General features: G+C 42.2%; 1 protein-coding gene across 2 annotated transcripts in view; it reads right to left on the bottom strand.

Moving 5' to 3' along the window:
* The window catches only part of dnah7 (dynein, axonemal, heavy chain 7), a 498,762-nt gene that overhangs the window by 404,524 nt on the left and 76,529 nt on the right, over nt 1–17,709 (bottom strand). For both annotated transcript variants that reach the window (XR_005459743.1, XM_038789116.1), the window contains exons 9-11: nt 15,331–15,450; nt 14,911–15,094; nt 11,817–11,996 (exon numbers count right to left, since the gene is read on the bottom strand). Coding sequence is in view for 1 of the 2 variants with exons in the window: in XM_038789116.1 (XP_038645044.1) it covers nt 11,817–11,996; nt 14,911–15,094; nt 15,331–15,450 (484 nt within the window). In the remaining variant the exon portion in view is untranslated. The remainder of the gene's footprint in view (nt 1–11,816; nt 11,997–14,910; nt 15,095–15,330; nt 15,451–17,709) is intronic.

Raw genomic sequence — 17,709 nt, 5'->3', positions numbered from 1 at the left:
CATTGGACAGAGCATTAAGCAAGAAATAATTGGAGCTCATAACAAAGGTAATGCAACAATTGTGGTGAGACTTTAACATTCATATAGACTCGACAAATCAAATTGGCAAAGGAAGTCTGAAAGAATGCCTTGTGACAGTTTCTTGGAAGAGTTTGTTGTGGAATAAAGTAGACATAAAGCTATTTTAGAATTAATATTGCATTTGAGGGAGGCTTAATTAGTAACCTAATCGTAAAAGATCATCTGGGAAAAAATGACAAGAATATGATTGAATTCCATATTAGATTTGAAAGCAACATACTCCAGTCCCAAACAATGATCATAAACTTAAACAAAGCCAATTACATAGTATGAGGGAACAACTGACGGAATTGATTGAGCACATAGACTAAAAGGTCTGTGGTAAATAAAGTGGAAAACATTGAAAAAAACAATTAAAATGTCGAACGACAAAGCATTCAAATAAAAGACAAATTTAGCAAGAAATCTCCACCCGTGGCTGACCATGGAATGAAGTGATTGTGTTAATTAGAAGAGCTTATAATGTTGAAAAGATTAGGAGTAAGCCAGAGGGTTGAGAATGTTTTAGAAACCTGCAAAGAATAACCAAAAAGTTGACAAAAAGGGAAAAATAGAATGACTGTAAACTAACCAGGAATATGAAAGCAGATTGTAGGACAATGGGAAATAGGAACTGGCAGAGACATTGAACAAATATATTGTATTTGCATTCACAGTAGAAGACCCAAATTACATACCAGAATTAGTGGGTAACCAAGGTGCTATTAAGAGGGAGGAACGCAAGATCATTAATATCAGCGCAGAAAAAGTATTGGATAAATGTAAGGGACTAAAAGATGACAATCCTCCAGCTTAGATACTGGCGTTATCAAAGGGGTAGTGGCAAAGATAGCTGTTAATTCACTTTGTTGCCAGATGGCAAAGTAGGAAACCAGACACCAATATTTTACTTAAAATAGGTTTATTCACAGGGTGCAACATTATATATGTCTACCGCTCCCTAACCAACCAACTCCCAGTGTCCCAAAGATTTCTCTTTGTGTTCTTTTGAATGCCAACATAAATAAATAAACTAATGAACAAATTAACAACCCCTTAAAGGGGTATGGTAACATAAAGACAAAACTTTAAAGGAAACTTATTAAATTAAAATAGTGTTCTTGGGACTGATGATGCACTCCAGTCCCTGCAGTGCCCACCAGTCGTGGAACGTCTCTTTAAATTATTTTGATTAGAACAAAAAAAATTATAAATGAAACAAAAGTGACAGATGACAGTTCCTATTCGGACACTGACAAAAAAAAAACATCAGAAGAAAATTTAAGTAACTAAACCAGAATGCCATTACCAGGAGTCATGATACACCCCAAAATCTCTCTTTATACATGTTCAAGGTACTTAATCAGTAAATGTTCTTCCCCTGTGTATCCTTAACCTAAATAATAGAATTAACATACCATTAACAACAATGGAATGCACTGGTTTGATTTTGCAAAATTCCCCAGATTCTACAACAGTGCCAGCGGATTTTAAGTTAGCAAATGTAGCACACTAGCCAATAAAGGAGGGGGAGATGAAACAGTGAATTGCAGACCAGTTAGTCAGAGATCAATCCTTTAGAAAATTATGGAATCCATTATGAAAGAAGACTGAACAATGCACCCTGAAAATCACATTATAACGAGACAATGTCAACATGGATTTGGGAAAGGAAAAATCATGTTTGACATTTAATAGAGGTTCTAAGGATGTAACTGGTAAGGTAGACAGGTAATATATGTGGTATGGTTTACTTGAATTATCAATAGGATGTCACACAGGTTAAAAATTAAGGTAAGGGCTCATGGTGTTGGGGGTAATATACTATAATAGATGGAGGATTGATTATGAATATGAAGCAGAGGGTAGGGATAAACAGTTGCAAGCATTCTCCTGTTAATCCCTGGTTGTCCCTTGTATTTTTCCTTTTAATGTGCGTTATTTTGCTTTATCAGTTTTTGTATATTGTTACGACACTCTGGGCAAATGCGCAGTCAATTCCAGCCCTAGAAATCCTGGAATCCCAACACAAGTGAAGTAACTAATAATTAATTTAAAAAGCCCGAGATCTTTGGCACTTGACTGCTCCAATGACATACAGGCAGCAGATTTGTAAGTTAAACACAACTGTTTATTTATAACAGAAATAGGGTTGAAACATGCAATAATTATAACAGAATAATGGCCAGCTACTCCCCCCTTTTACTGTCCCACCCTCCACCCAGTCAGACACAAACAAACATACAAAGACGGAGGGAGAAAGGTAAAATAAATAAGAGGGATTAAGATGAAAGGAGAGAGATTAGTGTCCTTGATTCCGATGTTGAGGTCACTTCAGCAGTCTGTCCTCCAAGGACACGGAGTGATTGAAGCCTTTAGCTGGATTGCGAATGAGGATCTTCTGGCTGTGGTATTCAATCAGAACTCCCACGCTGTGGGGGTGTCACTCTTTTATTACTCGGGGCCTTCACTGAAAAGAACAGCCTTAGGCCAGTTTGATTCTCAAGACTTTCGGTCTCACCTTCTCCCCAGCTTCAGCCTGTGGTTTAAACTTTAATGGTTTCCAGACTCACCAGAATGTGCCCTATCTTTACGGAGGAAAAACATAGTATCCGAGAAGCAGATTCCACGAGTTTATAGAGAGGTATGTTAATTTTTCAGGGAAAGAACCCAAAGAGTTCTCTCCAGCTCCATATTCAGGAATTAAACACTCACTGGCTGGTAGAGAGGAAAAGCTGGCTAGATTTGTTTTCCTGGAGAGAGCTCCAGCCGAGGTGTTGAACTGCTGCTGGATTTTCAAAACTGAAACCAAGATCAAACCTTCTTAGCTCTTCAGAATCTTCCAGAATGGTCAGCAACAATCAGCATCGAGTATTAGCTAAGGGCCCAGCAGTTTAAAACAACGCATTGGCTGCCAGCCAAGTCCATCAAGACAGGTCATCACTGACATCAGACCAAACACAGCACATTCTACTGGGGATTCCTATTTTTAAATTAAAGGTAAGCTGCTTGGTTTTCAAGACATTAACCATCCATGGACAAAAATTGGCAATAGCGAAATGGTTAACAGAAATTAAAAGGAGGAAAGGGGAACAGACAGGGATTAAACAGGAGGATTCTTACAACGTGAAACATTTAATGTGCCTCTGCCGCTAAGACAGACTAAACCTTTAATTCAAGTGGCTGGTAAACTGAGGGTTGACTTATGATGTCAGGCAAGGCAGGTTGCAAGGAGCTGTTTATATTTTGGATCAGTAGATTCAAGGTAGATCAGTAATGACACAACATGATGGACTTGGCTGTCGGCCATTGGAATGTTTCGAATTGCCAGGCCTTATCAATGGCTCATGCCAATTAGTCAGGGTTTTCTCTGGAATGTTCCATCCTCAGTGTCACTGTTTTCTTTTACTTTTATTTTGGTCAGAAGCTGGTGGGTCAGCCTGATCTCTCTCTCTCTCACTCATCTAATGGATTTGTTCTGAAAATCCAATGTAAAGATCTTTCTCTCTCCACAGCCAGATTGAACTGCAAATAATTCCTGTCCAGCCCAAGCTAAAGGCAGGGCCAGTTGTTTAAAACCCTTTTGAAAATCTTGTGTGGGAACTCTGTTCTTATCTCAGTAATGCTCTTGGTCATTGAAGTGGAGTTGGAAACAAGGATTGGACAGGCCTGAGGCTGTTCGTTTGATTGAAGCCCAGGTTGATAAAAGTTAAAGTGCCTCTCCAGTGAAAAACCTATTGTCTGAGCATACTGACTGCATGCTCCAGCCAGGAGACTATCTCTAACCGTACACCGGTGGTTTTGAGCCCTAATAATCCTATGAGCGCAGCCTGCTGCAACAACCTTAACGTTGGAAGTCAGGACATTCATCTTTCATTTAATCGTAATTCCTACTATTTTTAACCCTTCCCCTTCCTCATTGTGTGACTGTCTCATGTCTGTTTGGGTAGAGGGTGGGATGGTAAAAAGGGAGGGGGGTGTAGTCAACTAGCTGACTGTTATTTCTGTTATAATTATTGCATATTTCAAATTTGTTAGTTATAAAGTTACTGTGTTCAACTTACAAACCTGGTGGTTATAACCAGGCAGCACAGTAGTACAGTGGGTAGCACAGTTGCTTCACAGCTCTAGGGTCCCAGGTTCGATTCCCAGCTTGGGTCGCTGTCTGTATGGAGTCTGCACGTTTTCCCTGTATCTACGTGGGTTTCCTCTGGGTGCTCCGGTTGCCTTCCAGAAGTCCTGAAAGACATGCTGTTAGGTAATTTGGACATTCTAAATTCTCCCTCTGTGTACCTGAACAGGTGCCGGAGTGTGGCAACTAGGAGCTTTTCACAGTAACTTCATTGCAATGTTCATTGCAGTGATAATGTAAGCCTACTTGTGACAATAAAGATTATTATTATAACCTATTAGGCACTATGGTTAGGGGAATAGATAGGAGATTCTGTGGTCGCGAGCGAGACTCCCGAAAGGTATGTTGCCTCCCAGGTGCCAGGGCCAGGGATGTCTCAGATCGTGTCTTCAGGATCCTGAAGGGGGAGGGTGAGCAGCCAGAGGTCGTGGTGCACATTGGTACCAACGATGTAGGTAGGAAAAAGGTTGTGGAGGTAATAAACAAGTTTAGAGAGTTAGGCTGGAAGTTAAAGGCCAGGACAGACAGAGTTGTCATCTCTGGTTTGTTGCCAGTGCCACGTGATAGCGAGGCTGGAAATAGGGAGAGAGTGCAGTTGAACACGTGGCTGCAGGAATGGTGTAGGAGGGAGGGCTTCAAGTATTTGGATAACTGGAGCGCATTCTGGGGAAGGTGGGACCTGTACAAGCAGGACGGGTTGCATCTGAACCAGAGGGGCACCAATATCCTGGGGGGGGGAGGTTTTCTAGTACTCTTCGGGAGGGTTTAAACTAATTTGGCTGGGGAATGGGAACCGGATCTGTAGTCCAGCAACTAAGGAAGACGATAGTCAGGACTCCAAAGCATGTAGTGATGCAGTGGGGAAGGTAACAATGACAAAGGAGAGCACTTGCAGGCAAGGAGATGGGTCGAAGTGTATACTTTATTGCAAGACGCATCAGGAATAAGGTGGGTGAACTTAAGGCATGGATCTGTACTTGGGACTACGATGTGGTGGCCATCACGGAAACTTGGATAGAAGAGGGGCAGAAATGGTTGTTGGAGGTCCCTGGTTATAGATGTTTCAACAAGATTAGGGAGGATGGTAAAAGAGGTGGGGGGTGGCATTGTTAATTAGAGATAGTATAACAGCTGCAGAAAGGCAGTTCGAGGGGGATCTGCCTACTGAGGTAATATGGGTTGAAGTCAGAAATAGGAAAGGAGCAGTCAACTTGTTGGGAGTTTTCTATAGGCCCCCCAATAGCAGCAGAGATGTGGAGGAACAGATTGGGAAACAGATTTTGGAAAGGTGCAGAAGTCACAGGGTAGTAGTCATGGGTGACTTCAACTTCCCAAAGATTGAGTGGAAACTCTTTAGATCAAATAGTTTGGATGGGGTAGTGTTTGTGCAGTGTGTCCAGGAAGCTTTTCTAACACAGTATGTAGATTGTCCGACCAGAGGGGAGGCCATATTGGATTTAGTACTTGGTAATGAACCAGGGCAGGTGATAGATTTGTTAGTGGGGGAGCATTTTGGAGGTAGTGACCACAATTCTGTGACTTTCACTTTAGTTATGGAGAGGGATAGGTGCGTGTAACAGGGCAAGGTTTATAATTGGGGGAAGGGTAAATACGCTGCTGTCAGACAAGAATTGAAGTGCAGAAGTTGGGAACATAGGCTGTCAGGGAAGGACACAAGTGAAATCTGGAACTTGTTCAAGGAACAGGTACTGCGTGTCTTTGATATGTATGTCCCTGTCAGGCAGGGAAGAGATGGTTGAGTGAGGGAACCATGGTTGACAAGAGAGGTTTAATGCCTTGTTAAGAGGAAGAAGGAGACATATGTAAGGCTGAAGAAACAAGGTTCAGACAGGGCGCTGGAGGGATACAAGATAGCCAGGAGGGAACTGAAGCAAGGGATTAGGAGAGCTAAGAGAAGGCATGAAAAATCTTTGGCGGGTAGGATCAAGGAAAACCCCAAGGCCTTTTACACACGTGAGAAATATGAGAATGACTAGAGCGAGGGTAGGTCCGATTAAGGACAGTGGCGGGAGATTGTGTATTGAGTCTGAAGAGATAGGAGAGGTCTTGAACAAGTATTTTTCTTCAGTATTTACAAACGAGAGGGGCCATATTGTTGGAGAGGACAGCGTGAAGCAGACTGATAAACTTGAGGAGATACTTGTCAGGAAGGAAGATGTGTTGCGCGTTTTGAAAAACTTGAGGATAGACAAGTCCCCCGGGCCTGACGGGATATATCCAAGGATTCTATGGGAAGCAAGAAATGAAATTGCAGAGCCGTTGGCAATGATCTTTTCGTCCTCGCTGTCAACAGGGGTGGTACCAGAGGATTGGAGAGTGGCGAATGTCGTGCCCCTGTTCAAAAAAGGGAATAGGGATAACCCTGGGAATTACAGGCCAGTTAGTCTTACTTCAGTGGTAGGCAAAGTAATGGAAAGGGTACTGAGGGATAGGATTTCTGAGCATATGGAAAGGCATTGCTTGATTAGGGATAGTCAGCACGGATTTGTGAGGGTCTTGCCTTACAAGTCTTATTGACTTTGAGGAGGTGACCAAGCATGTGGATGAAGGTAAAGCAGTGGATGTAGTGTACATGGATTTTAGTAAGGCATTTGATAAGGTTCCCCATTGTAGGCTTATGCAGAAAGTAAGGAGGCATGGGATAGTGGGAAATTTGGCCAGTTGGATAACAAACTGGCTAACCGATAGAAGACAGAGAGTGGTGGTGGATGGCAAATATTCAGCCTGGAGCCCAGTTATCAGTGGCGTACCGCAGGGATCAGTTCTGGGTCCTCTGCTGTTTGTGATTTTCATTAACGACTTGGATGAGGGAGTTGAAGGGTGGGTCAGTAAATTTGCAGATGATACGAAGATCGGTGGAGTTGTGGATAGTGAGGCGGCTGTTGTCGGCTTCAAAGAGACATAGATAGAATGCAGAGCTGGGCTGAGAAGTGGCAGATGGAGTTTAACCCTGACAAGTGTGAGGTTGTCCATTTTGGAAGGACAAATATGAATGCGGAATACAGGGTTAATGGTAGGGTTCTTGGCAATGTGGAGGAGCAGAGAGATCTTGGGGTCTATGTTCATAGATCTTTGAAAGTTGCCACTCAAGTGGATAGAGCTGTGAAGAAGTCCTATGGTGTGCTAGCGTTCATTAGCAGAGGGATTGAATTAAGAGCCGTGAGGTGATGATGCAGCTGTACAAAACCTTGGTCAGGCCACATTTGGAGTACTGTGTGCAGTTCTGGTCACCTCATTTTAGGAAGGATGTGGAAGCTTTGGAAAAGGTGCAAAGGAGATTTACCAGGATGTTGCCTGGAACGGAGAGTAGGTCATACGAGGAAAGGTTGAGGGTGCTAGGCCTTTTCGCATTAGAACGGAGAAGGATGAGGGGCGACTTGATAGAGGTTTATAAGATGATTAGGGGAATAGATAGAGTAGACAGTCAGAGACTTTTTCCCCGGGTGGAACACACCATTACAAGGGGACATAAATTTAAGATAAATGGTGGAAGATATAGAGGGAATGTCAGAGGTAGGTTCTTTACCCAGAGAGTAGTGGAGGCATGGAATGCACTGCCTGTGGAAGTAGTTGAGTCGGAAAAGTTAGGGACCTTCAAGCGGCTATTGGATAGGTACATGGATTAGGGTAGAATAATGGAGTGTAGGTTAACTTCTTAAGGGCAGCACGGTAGCATTGTGGTTAGCACAATTGCTTCACAGCTCCAGGGTCCCAAGTTCGATTTCGACTTGGGTCACTGTCTGTGTGGAGTCTGCACATCCTCCCCGTAACTGCGTGGGTTTCCTCCGGGTACTCCGGTTTCCTCCCACAGTCCAAAGATGTGCAGATTGGGTGGATTGGCAATGAAAAATTGTCCAAAATTCTATGATTAACCTAGGACAAAAGTTCGGCGCAACATCGTGGGCCGAAGGGCCTGTTCTGTGCTGTATTTCTCTATCTATTGAGCAGTCAAGGGGCTAAAGATTCTGCAAACCTTTTACAAATTATTGGGTAATTCACTTGTGTTGGGACTCAAGGGTTTGTGGCTAAATTTACTAGAATCGACCATGAGATGAGAGGATTGTCTTGCAGTAAGAGGCTAAGAAAACTGGGTGTATTCTCAATGGACTTGAAAAGAATGAGGGGTGATCTTATTCAAACGTACAAGATTCTGAGAGGGCTAAACAGGGTAGACAAAGTGGTTGTTTTCCCTGGCTGGGGAATTTAGAGCACAGGAATGCAGCCTCAGGATTAGTAATCAATCACTTAGGATGCAGGTGAAGAGAAATGTTGTCACTCGGAGGATTGTGAATCTTTGAATGTTTCAATACGAACGTGCTGTGAATGCTCCATCATTGAGTATATTTTAAGACTGATATCAATAGATGTTTCATCTCTCAAGGAATCAAGGGGAGCAGGCAGGAAAGTCGAGTGAAGTGGAAGATCAACCATGGCCATATTGATTGGCAGAGCAGCTGCAAGAGGCCAATTGGTCCACACAATTGGTCACATTTATTTTGTTCTTATCTGGCATTGGCAGCCACACCTTCCATTGCCAAGGTCAAAAGCTCTGGAATTTCTTCTTTTTCTTCCTTAATGCATACCCTCTTTTGCATACCCACTTTTGTTCATCTGCTGTAAAATTTTCTTCCATAGCTTGGCATCCAATTTTGTATGATAATACTCCAGTGAAGTGCCTTAGAACATTTAATTGCTTTGTAAACACTACACAAATACAAACACTTGTTGTGGGGAGTGTGAGAAATCAGATTAAGAACCTAGGTCAATAATGGGACTGGGAATTGGAAAAATCCTCTTTGGTTCCCTTAGGAAATAGAAATTAGTCCAGGAGATCAAATAGGTAGCACCTAATTTACTTTACGGGATAATGGACTTATATGGGTGATCTCCAATCCTGCCATAAATAACCCCAGTTCTTAACTGTTGAAATGCAGTGAATCAGTGTTCAATGTATTACAATCCCATACCAGACCCAAACATTGGCTAGGATACTGGACCGAAACCCCAATATTTAGTTTATTTGTAAGATTGTGTGGAAAGAATGATTTGCTCCAGGAGTGATTGCATGAATAAGTCTTTGGTATTTCTGAAACAAAACATTATGAATACAATATTAAACTTTGAACTTCACACCCGCAAAGAAGAGTTCACAATTACCCCTTAACACTGGGCAGCACGGTAGCACAGTGGTTCGCACAATTGCTACACAGCTCCAGGGTCCCAGGTTCGGTTCCTGGCTTGGGTCACTGTCTGTGTGGAGTCTGCACATTCTCCCTGTGTGTGTTTCCTCCGGGTGCTCCGGTTTCCTCCCACAGTCCAAAGATGTACAGGTGAGGTGGATTGGCCATGCTAAAATTGCCCTTAGTGTCCAAAATTGCCCTTAGTGATGGGAAGGCTGACTGGGTTATGGGGATAGGGTGGAGGTGTGGGCTTGGGTAGGGTGCTCTTTGCAAGAGTCGGTGCAGACTCAATGGGCCAAATGGCCTCCTTCTGCACTGTAAATTCTATGGTCTAAACACTACTACTCAATTTCTCTTAAACAACAAGAAAATAAACATATAGCCTCAATCCATCTTCAAATTAGTAGTCTAGAGTAAAAACCTAATTTATAAAACAGATTTGGCTCCTGTTAGAGCCCCTTGAGACTCTGGCTGAACTACTTCAAAAAGCTGGTTCGCCTGGCGTGTTTCAGCTTCTTCCTTGTTCCCGTACAAGATTGCTCTGCTTTACATGTTATTACTCTTTTAAAGCCATCCTACTGTGAGAGGATTGTGGACTCAGGATCAGGAAGGTCAGAAATCAGCTCCTCTGTCTCCCAAGCTTCTCCAAAGCGTACTGCCTCTCTGTATTCCTGGGCTCCACCTAGCAATGACCTCATGTCCCCAAGCTGAAAAGCAAATGATCCCCGCAGGCTGCAAAGCACATTAGGTCCCCAGGGATTCCCCAGTCAAACTACTGTATCCATCTAAGATGGCCACCTGCAAAGGACCATGGTAATTATGGCCAACCCACGACTCAGACAGATACAGGGTCTATGTGTAGTTGAAACGCAGGTAACTAGACCTGATTGAACCCCCCCCCCCACTCGTTTGCATTTTAATGGCCCACTTTCCCAGGATAATAGAACTCCAATCAAAAACTGGTGCAGCCACAGACTGATCGGCGCCATTCCCTTTACTCAGAAAGCACAACTACCAAGGTCAATGACCGCTAAGGACCCGCCCAGCTACCAAGGCACCCGCCCCTTTGTTGGCCGAAATCGAAGACCGTGATCAGAGCTCTGTCGAACTATTGGGTCCAAGGTTAAGGACCGTCCCAAAGAGCACTAAATCCCAGAGGGATAAAAGAGAGCACAGCCATGTGTTCTGTCTCTTTTGGATCTGGCCTGTGCCAACCCAATCGTAGCAGGAACACGCCAGCTAAGTTCAAGACCAACGATCACTACCTGACGGATGCGCCCAGCAGAGACAGAGCCACTTTCTTTGAACCAGCCAAGTGAGATCCAGATAAAGGCTTTATCCATTTGCACAGTGCCGGTCGCCCTGAAGTTAAATATAGGTTATTGTAGCTGATCGGTGTAGTTTAACACGTAGTAGATATTGTGTTTGCATGTCGAGGTAACTCTTGTGTATGTAAATAAACCATCTATTGAACTAACTAACTGGTTGTATGGTCATTTGATCAATATAAGGGAAGGCTTGTGGTTCATCAACATTATCATTAAAATGAGCAACAGTATTGGTGACGCAGTTGGGATCAAAACAAGCAACACCACATTCCTCTGGTCAATTTCACATGCTACTTCCTAGAAGCTCCCAGGCCTTTACAAAACAAAATCCTTTTTAAAAACATGACCATTGCAGTCAAACACACTATAACCCCAGGCATTTAACCCTTAAATTGTCCCAAGATTTAGAACCCAATATTCTTAAAATCCTCCATTTGTCACAAATGCATAAGCCAAAAGTTTGTTTCACAGGTCCAATATTCTTCAGGAAAAGAACCACCAAACATTCAAATTAGTTTTTCAATTCTTTAACTTGTACGTGTTTCCCAGTTCTCACTAACTGACTCAATTGAAACAAACATGATCTAATCTCAAAATTATTTTGTAAACCTCAATCATATCACCCATAAATCTAAGCATTTCTAAAGTTCCGAGACCCAGTTCATTGAGCACGAGTAAGTACAATGTTTCAACTGTGGATCAATCTTGCAGCCAAAATTAGCATGACCAAAGATAAATATACAAATATGATAATGTGACTTTGGGCGCTGAACTAAGACTCTTGGTTCTGGCAATGACATTTTTAAACCAATCACAACCTTTCAATGTATAGGTTTTGTCTAACTCTTGGCACTAAAGTCACAATTTGCAATACAACATTTGTGGGATATTTGTAAATTCTCAGTTATTTAGATGATCAGACCAGTTATTTAGATGATCATTTTTAAGATTCTGGAGAAAACTCATATGCTGTCATTCACATTAATCGTGAGAATGTTCATATTGCCATTAATATGAATGCAACTCGCGAAAAAATAGTATAACTGTGAGTCTCTGTTAATCTTGGACATATGTTGGAATGTAAACATCACTTACCCATTCAGTGTACAGCTTTGTCTCAACTCTTGGCACTTTATTCGCAGTTTTCAGCATGACATCATAAACACTCAAGAATATTAGTTCAAAATCCTTGAACTCTGGTTCAAATTGAACACTGTTGTTTTTTAGGATCAGACGCAAAATGAAACCTGGGTGTTCATAAACACGTATGGAATCCTAGATATAAAATTCCAGACATAGACAATTGAAATAAAAACCTATCTCAAAGGGTTGCGCTTTTATTCCTTCAGTATTTACATGTGGCTAATTTTCTTCAAGCACATAATAATTATATCCAAATATAAGGATTTGCAAATGAGAAACTTAACTGATTCCAAGCAGTCCATTACATAAAATATGTGGCAGGATATTATGCTTGGAATTAATCAGAATTTTAAATTGTGTAACATAAAAGTGCTGTAACAAAATCTAGTGTATAGCTTACATCCATGCAATTTTGATTGTTTAGAAGTACAAGGTAACAATTTAGACATGTAGGCTCTTATTAGAACAACTTTGCAGGAATCCCTCAGCATTTCAGTTTTCTCATTTCTATCAATTACCCTTTGAATTAAAAGTAACACTGTTCTCTTTATTGATGATAACTACTGTATACAGGTTGTTATCTCCCAATAGGACTGAGTTTAGGAGGAACTTCTTCACCCAAAGGGTTGTGAATCTATGGAATTCCTTGCCCAGTGAAGCAGTTGAGGCTCCTTCATTACATGTTTTTAAGGTAAAGATAGATAGTTTTTTGAAGAATAAAGGGATTAAGGGTTATGGTGTTCGGGCCGGAAAGTGGAGCTGAGTCCACAAAAGATCAGCCATAATCTAATTGAATGACGGAGCAGGCTCGAGGGGCCAGATGGCCTACTCCTGCTCCTAGTTCTTTTGTTCTTAATAGAGCAACAATACTTTTTTATTTTTCATGTTATCAAAAGCAATATAAAAAAAGATGAAATTCAACAAAAATAGGTTCTATTTGTTTATGCTGTGGATATTGGTGCACCCATGAAATTGGCATGTGCAGACAACATTTCCAATACTGCAAATAGGGAGGCGGTGGCGTTGTGGTATTATTGCTGGGCTAGCAATCCACAGACCCAGGGTAATGCTCTGGGGACACAGATTCAAATCCCACCACAGCAGATGGTGAAATTTTAATTCAATCAAATATCCGGAATTAAAAGTCTAACGATGATCATGAAACCATTGCAATTGTCATAAAGACCCATCCCGTTCACTAATATTCTTAAAGGGAAGGAAACATGCCAACTGTACCACCTGGTCATGTGACCGCCGACCCACATCAATATGGTGACTCTTAAAATGCCCTCTGAAATGCACACAGTTCAAGGGCAAATAGCGATGGGCAATAAATGCTGGCCCAGCCAGCGACAGCGACATTCCATGAATGAATAGAAAAAAATTTGAGCCACCATGTTAACAGTACATGTTGGAAAATGGCAGAACAAATTATGATATTGTTGAATATTAGTTGTGGCCACTTTCTGGTGTTTGAACTGCAACAGAAGTTACAGCAATGTATACAGGATGAGAAGTGAGTGCTAATGTGCCAAGCAATCAGCACTCTCTTCTCATACAGTATAAATTGTTCTTCCGCTACTGTTGATCATTTCTTGCAGGTTTTCTGGGGCATGGTGGCATAGTGGTTAGTGTTTAACATTGCTGCCTCACAGCGCCAGACACCTGGCTATGAGTGACTGCCTGTGTGGAATATTCACATTCTCCCTGTATCTGCGAGGGTTTCCTCCCACAGTCCAAAAATGTACAAATTAGGTGGATTGTCCATGCTAAAATTGTCCCACAGCATCCAAAGATGTGCAGGTTAGGTGGGATTATGGGGATAGAGTGGGGTGTGATCTAGGTAGGGTGCTCTTTCAGAGAGTCGGTGTAGACTTGATAGGCCAAAAGGCCTCCCGCTGAACTGTAGGGATTCTACCGAAAAGCCTTGACAGCAATTCTCTTATTTTAGCAATACTCAGGGCTGATTTTTCCATTTTCTGCAGAGGGCTGGCTGAAGTGAGAAATGAAATGAAAATCGCTTATTGTCACAAGTAGACTTCAAATGAAGTTACTGTGAAAAGCCCCTAGTCGCCACATTCCGGCGTCTGTCCGGGGAGGCTGTTACAGGAATTGAACCATGCTGCTGGCCTGCCTTGTTCTGCTTTCAAAGACAGCGATTTAGCCCTGTGCTAAACAGCCCCTAAAGCATCTGCATAGCCGGCTTATCTCATTACACTATACAGTACTCTGTGCAGGAAGACTCTGCAGGTGTGGCATACGCCATCTTGCTGGTGGGGTGGAAAAAAACGGCAATGTCACGAATCCTGAGATCAGGGCATCTTTTTTAAAGGGCCCCACGTTCTCTGATTTTAAAAAACAGGGACCCGCTCCCACCCCATGGACATGGGGTATCCCGTCGCACCGTGGCTAAAGGAAATCCCCACCCAAAGGAGCTCCCCACGGGGCCTAGGCTGCCAGAGACCTGTGCCAGTGGCCAGGGACAGTGTCATGGTACCAGGGAGTTGTGCAAGAGCAGTGCAAGTGTACTGCCCATCCATGTCCCTCTCTCCCAGGACTTTACTTACCTGTGCATCTGCAGCATGATCCCTCTGCATGGTTCCCATTTTTTAAAAAACGTATTGAATAGCTCGCTAATGTGACAAGACTTCAACAAGTGGGGAGATCCTAATGTGTGACGAACATATGACAGGGAAGCCCTATAATTACATTATAATTTATTTAAATGAGGTTCCTGGCCTTTCTGGGCGGAAACCTTGTTACGGCATTAGCGGGGGGTGGGGAAAATCTGAAATTGAGAAATTGCCAGCAAGATTCTTATTTTCAGACCCTCATGACGTTTTATGCCCACGTCACCGTTTATGTTTGCAGGAATGTGGATGAAAAATCACGTATCAGGTTCTGTACTACCAAACAACTAATTTTATAAATTATGAAAAGCAAGAAATAAAACCTGCATCCGGTAAGTAAATTTCTATAATCTGCATAAAATTGATTAAATAAGAAATACATTTGGCAGCACTTTGCAGGTTTCTGATAAACGTACCGGTCGTTGTACAATCAGATCAGTATAGTCTTGGATGGACTTTAGGGTTAAGCTTTGCAGTTGTGAAGTCATCAGAATAGCAGCACAATTAAAGAAAGACAGTAGTCTGGCACGATTGCTATTACTGGGAACCTGCTTCCGTTTATTTCCCAGGTAATAAATATTTTGGACTTCAGGAAACCATCTAAAACACATTCAATAAACCATCGGTTAAAACCTGGATATTAAAGATTATTTTTCACTTGTAATAAAAGTTACAATATTTTTAATGTTGGTGACACGTTTTCTTACAAACATAACTTTCATAAGAATCTATGCTTACCAGATAAAGGTACGATAAAGAAATGATTAACAGCCAATCAAAACTGAACAAAGTACATTTAACAATTTCTATTTGACATGTTTTTGGAATGATCATACTTTTTAAGGAGTTGATCTTTGGCAGATTCAATTTGCCTCATGAACAAGACCTGGAATGTAGTTAGTTCCATTGAATCCTTACGATTACGAAATTCATCAACATCAATGAATCGTAATTGCCTGCAAAAGAAAAATAATTATCTTTCATGCACTATTTTACTCCATTACTAAAGACAAGAGGTGATGGAATATTATAAGAGGCCCAAGTTAATGCTCTGGGGCCATGGGTTTGAATCCTACCATAGCAGCTGGTGTAATTTAAATTCTGTTAATAAATTTGGAATTAACAAGCAAGTCTCAATAATAATGACCACAAAACCATTGTCAATTGTCGTAGCAAAACTCCATCTGACTCACCAGTGACCTTTATGGGGAGAAATCTGCTGTCGTTATCTGGTCTGGCCTACATATGACTCCAGATCCACAACACATGAGCAAGGAAACCTCTGTTGATTACTACCTACCACCCTCTCCAGCTAATGAAGCTGTACTCCTCCATGTTGAGCACCACTTGAAGGAAGTACGAAGGGTGGAAAAGGCACAAAATGTTCTCTGGGTGTGGGACTTGAAAGTCTACCAATAGGAATGGCTTGGTAGCACCACTACTGGCTAAGCGCCAAAGGACAAAAGAAAATGCTGAAGCATTTGCGACCACCTTTTGCCAAGTGGGTGATCCACCTTGGCCTCCCCTGGAGGTCCCCAACATCAAAGATGCCAGTCTCCAGCCAATTGGATTCACCGCATGTGATAACATAAAAAGTGGCCAAAGGCACTGGATACTGCAAAGGGGCCCTGACAACATTCCAACAATATTACTGAAGACTTGTGCTCCAGAACTAGTTGGACCCTTAGCCATGTTGTACTGGAATCCAGCGGCAAAGTGAAAACTTCCCAATTATGTCCTGCCCTCAAACGGGGCAAATCCAACTTTGTCAATTGTCATGCCATTATCATACTCTCCATCATCAGCAAAGGGGTTAACATCAGTGCTATCAAGTGGCACTTACACAGCAATAACCTGCTCACTGAAGTTCAGTTTGGGATCCACTAGTGCCACTGAGTTTCTGACCTCATTACAGCCTCAGCCTAAACGTGGACAAATGGGCTTGCCTGGGTGAGTGCATTTCCAACAACACTCAAGAACTTCAACATCCAGGACAAAGCAGCCCGCTGGATTGGGTAGGTAGTACTATGCAATGTCGTGCATCAGGTGGGGAGAAAATTTCACAGTGATAAGACAGATAAAGACCGAACATTTTTTTCACTCTGTGATGGGTGCATTAAGTACAGAAAATTGCTAAGCTGACCCCATTCATTACATACCTAAACCGAGAAGGCCAAAACAAACATGAACCCAACATTTTAAACCAGGTACTGTACATGCCCACATGGAACGAGGCTGAGAGTCATCAGGCCAGTTATCTTAAGTGATTTATTCACATTACAGAGCCACAATTTCAGGGGGTGAAAACCAACCTCAAACAACTGAGTGAAACAAAGGGGAGAATTTTTACAGAACTGATCCACTCACAGTGGAGGGTAGTGGTGTGAGGCACTGGCAGAAGTAGAGGTCAGGAACTGGATCATTTGTGAAACTCAACTAAAGAATTAATATCCCACTTCCAAGCTCCCCAACCAATCACAAAATACAAACCACACCTATCAATGGAAGGCGTTCTAATTATAGGGACCCCAGCAGGAATCAGAATGGCTTATTGCAGAATGATTAGTTAGGTTTCATCAACCCGAAGAATTGAGGCAGGCTGCCTCCCAGCAGTGTGATGCTTCCCAGAAGGTAATACTATGAGCCATGAATATCTACAGAGAGTTGTTGTTCCCCGTGGGCAGCAGCCATCATACAAGCATGGCTGGCAGCGACTGACAAAACTGATCAGGAGGAGTGTGATTTGCCACAGCTAGATTTTGTACCAAAATGGATTCAATGGCCTTGTGAGAGCAAGAAAGGAGAGTGGCATCCTACATTTTGATGCCAACCCCTATGCTCAAACTTTCCCAACATTCTCCTGTACAACATTCCTGAGAACACTGCACATTGCAGCTCCACTTACTCCTCTTTCTCGAGGCACCACCTCATATTGTTACATATTATCTTGTTCTGAAGTTTATAGGATATTTCTTTTGGTTTATAAAAGTGTTATGCTTTGGGACTGTATGTTTAAGTTTAGAGTAAATGAAAGGGGATATGTGACATTTGCTGGCCTCAGCCTGACAAAAATCCCAAGTAGTTTAATTGCAAAAGATCAAAACAAGATTCAAATTGTTTTATTGAGAGTGAGGTGCAAGGTATTTACTCTTGGGAACAATGAAAACTGATCCTAAATCTTGCATCTCCTGAAATCCCAGAATGGTGGTATCAAT

Source organism: Scyliorhinus canicula, chromosome 2 (genome assembly GCF_902713615.1).
Source record: "Scyliorhinus canicula chromosome 2, sScyCan1.1, whole genome shotgun sequence".
Lineage (NCBI taxonomy): Eukaryota > Metazoa > Chordata > Chondrichthyes > Carcharhiniformes > Scyliorhinidae > Scyliorhinus > Scyliorhinus canicula.
Note: the sequence above shows the minus strand (reverse complement) of the source record. Positions and strands in the feature narration are given on the sequence as shown.